The sequence below is a fragment of the Procambarus clarkii genome, chromosome 38, assembly GCF_040958095.1.
Source record: "Procambarus clarkii isolate CNS0578487 chromosome 38, FALCON_Pclarkii_2.0, whole genome shotgun sequence".
NCBI lineage: Eukaryota > Metazoa > Arthropoda > Malacostraca > Decapoda > Cambaridae > Procambarus > Procambarus clarkii.
The window spans coordinates 7,277,693-7,281,176 of NC_091187.1; the positions used below are offsets into that span (position 1 = coordinate 7,277,693).

Here is a 3,484-nt window from a genome sequence, read left to right on the forward strand (position 1 = left end):
TTCACTGGAGACGGCTTTTGTAGGACTGTTCTATTAGCTGAAAAGTAGTTATGTTTATTTCAAACACTCGTTAACCAAATAATATTTTAAAGACTTTAATATAGTTTGAACTAACATGAGAGAGGTGGGGGTCAACATGAAATACACATTTTAAAAATTAATTTATTACCTTCATGAGGAAATACTGATGGCGTTGAAGGTGTATTGTGAAGTGTAGTCTTCACTGGAGACGGCTTTTGTAGGACTGTTCTATTAGCTGAAAAGGAGTTAATTAACTTAAGGTAAGGGTCAAATTAACACGTAAGGTAAAGGTAAGATAAAGGACAAATTAACACGTAAGGGACAAACAAAAAGAAAAGTAATAACAAACCTGCTTGTTTCTAGTGACTAGATCAAAGGAAAACCAAAATTTCCCTGAACTGTGACAAGTGAAAAGCACCTGCTAGACAAAGTGGGAAAAGTTCACTAGACCCCATATGCACATAAAAGAATAATATACTTAATATTAAACAATTAGAAATAAACACATATTTCTATACAGAAATTCCAGATAAGCATAAAAATTACTCAAAGCTTCTAGTACTTCCAGAAGGAATTAAACAAAAAAAAAAAAAAAAAAAACAGCAAGAACTAAGTTTAGAGCAGTTTTTAGTTTTTTTTAAACCAAAAGCATAAATAACCAAAGGAAGCATGGTTAAATATCAATTTAGAACTTTTAATGTTATTTACTACTAATCCTTACATTCACTTAATATACCAGAATAATATGGTATTTGCGGAGGACTTATTTCTTTTGAAGGTGTATTCTCATATGAAGATGGCGAACACTTCTTCTTGGATTGAGACGAGTGATGATTGCCTGAAATTATTTAAATTGTTTAATGTATTGAATGGCATTTTTCAAGTTGCAAATTTTTTTAAAATTACTGTAGTAGGTTATCAATGCTTACGTTTGTTATTCTCGGAATTCTCTTCTTCATATTTGAAGCATGGTTTCCTTTTTCGTTGTCGAGGATAGCCCATATCGTCTTCAGTTTCGACATTTGAAGTGTCTTCCGCAGCTAAGCATCTTCGTTTTGCAACGTCAAAATCATCTGTAATAATTGAATATAATTAGTAATATATCAGCGAGATATATATTTATCGTTACCTAGTAGAGTAGTGAACACTAAGAAATAACTTAAATCAGCTTCCTAAAGAGATGTTTAATAAAACAACGTACATGATTTGGAACTTATAACTGGGGCACAAAAGTCTTAAGTAGCTATGAGGAAACCCATCTTGTGATTAAAATATAATTATAATGCTGTTTTTGTCTGCAGTGTTAAAGTTATGGTGAATGAATGAATAGGTGTCTTGTATCTTAAATCTTAATAATTATAAATTTAATACCTACCAGTTGTTGATAGGATTGTTGATACGACATGCACTCGCCAATTTGTCGTGTCTGGCTTTTCGTGCTTTTGGGCACTAACTGTATGCCTGCTCCGTGGCCACCAGCACAATATGGTTTCCTGAAAAGTCAAAATAAACTGTTACATGCTAATTTTAGCACTAATTTGGAATATTTTTAAAGCAACTCAATATATGCAATTTTTTAGTTTCAAAGTAATGCTTACATCATCAGATTTTTTAATCCAGGTTGTGGAGATGATACCCACACTACGATCATTGAAGCCTACCACTGCATACCGCTTTTCAGATGTCATCTACAAAATTGAAAAATCTTATTAAGGGTTGTTCTCCCCAAAAAAAGAAATTAGCATAAAGTTGGTAATAGATTTACTTGATTATGTCAATCATAGATTAGCCACATTTGTAAATGATTTTCGGTTGGTATAAACAGTAGCTGCCATGTATGGACTAAAAGGCTTAATACAGTTTTATCTATTAATGTGCTCTCAAAATATTAATAATTTTCATGAAATACAGGGTAATGGGATTTTTAAACAGGTAAATATTGGTCAAAAGATAATAGCTTTAATAAAAAACAAAATTGTGAATCTCATTAACTTACAATATTAGTTCAAACTATTATTAAAGCATGGATACAGTATTTAAATACGTACTTGTCATAAGTCATGTAGTATTGACAGAAAAGTATTTGCGCTTTCTGTCTCGATCATCATACCTGTGCGGTTTAGTTTTCTTGCTGGAATCACCTTCATGGATGAATTCCTAGTAAGAACCTTAAATGCTCCAATTAATTTGGAGTTACAAGGTTTCTCAAAGAGAGGTATACTTCTCGAATATACCCTGCAAAGGAACATGCTGTCTCCATTTTCATCGGTGTCACTGACAGTGTCCAAAACTTGGCAGCAAGTTTCATTATTCAGCAAATAGGCATTGTTTGGTGCCTTGGTATATATTTTATGTTCTGTATTTGGTGTACAAATCCTTTGAGCATGCTGCATCTCTTTCAGCCTCTTTGCAATTTGAACAAGAGGGTTTTTACTTGATCGAACCATATTCTTAACCTGCTGCAGGTAATTTTCAAATGGAAATGCTGAACATCTGTCCAAACTACCAAACTCTTTGGCATCAGAGGATATGTGTGTTAGGCAGTGTACATTGTACACTAAAAAATCCTTACCATACAGCTCACGAGCCTTTAACACAAAGTACAGCAAAAGATCATGTGCATATTGGCTGTAATTTAACTGAATCAATTTAGGTGATACAAGAATAGAAATGGCTACACTCAGAGTTAGGAAATGGTCATACAATTCTTTGGGTAAGATTCCCTTCAGTACAATCTTACCGGTGTAGAGAAGGAGTTGCCTGTATTCAGTCGCTTTCCATCTATCAACCTCTGAAAGACTTCGAGGTTTACGTGCAAAGTGCATAGGCACAAATTTTGTTAGTTGAATTAGACGCTGACTAATTTCATCAACTTGGCGAGCACATAATTTTACGTTTTTATTTCGTATCCAGGCAAGAAGTAACCTTTTCATAACCCCAAGACATATCTGATGCATATAGTCTATGGGAAAAGTACTCACCATATTTATATTTAAGTCACAGAATGGTGATCTACCATGGTGATGTTGAGAATTAGATTGATTACGAAAATCTTCATCTGTTCTGAGTTGTAAATTTTTCACTTGTTGATAAGTCATTCTTCCATTCCAAACACCCTCTTGGGTACATCTATCACACCCAAAGTAGCCAGAGTGGAGTTTGATTGCCTTCACCATTGCTTTTGCTGGGGCATCACATATGACTCCTTTTAGTTTTACTGGCAATGTTTTGTCATCATTTTTAAATCCATAGTGCATAATTTTTTTCAAATCCTGAATGAATTCATTTAAAAAATCTAAATCACTAGGTTTAGAGCTTCCGTATGTGAGGACTACTGGGAAAACTCTTATAGGTTTGACATTATTGATAGCACAAAGAACAGGCCATAAACTTTCATTTTTACTTCTAAATATTGGCAAACCATCAATGTTGCAAATTAAAGATATTTCTGCCAAATCTCTTA

At 33.5% G+C, this 3,484-nt stretch overlaps 1 protein-coding gene across 1 annotated transcript; it reads right to left on the reverse strand.

Moving 5' to 3' along the window:
• Positions 1 to 731: 731 nt before the first annotated feature.
• LOC138372155 (uncharacterized) lies at positions 732 to 2,338 on the reverse strand. The gene is made up of 4 exons (XM_069337465.1): positions 1,620 to 2,338; positions 1,397 to 1,514; positions 951 to 1,094; positions 732 to 859 (listed from the first exon to the last, which is right to left on the reverse strand). Exons 1-4 carry the CDS (start codon positions 1,707 to 1,709, stop codon positions 732 to 734), a joined length of 480 nt encoding a protein of 159 aa, XP_069193566.1. The 5' UTR covers positions 1,710 to 2,338.
• Positions 2,339 to 3,484: the final 1,146 nt, after the last annotated feature.

Bases quoted from the DNA above. Each gene is read 5' to 3' on its own strand.
- LOC138372155 (XM_069337465.1), bottom strand. From the start codon at position 1,709: ATGACATCTGAAAAGCGGTATGCAGTGGTAGGCTTCAATGATCGTAGT. The intron at 1,515-1,619 runs GTAAGCATTACT...TTGACTTTTCAG, and splicing joins GGATTAAAAAATCTGATGAT to GAAACCATATTGTGCTGGTG. The intron at 1,095-1,396 runs GTAGGTATTAAA...CAATTATTACAG, and splicing joins AACAATCCTATCAACAACTG to ATGATTTTGACGTTGCAAAA.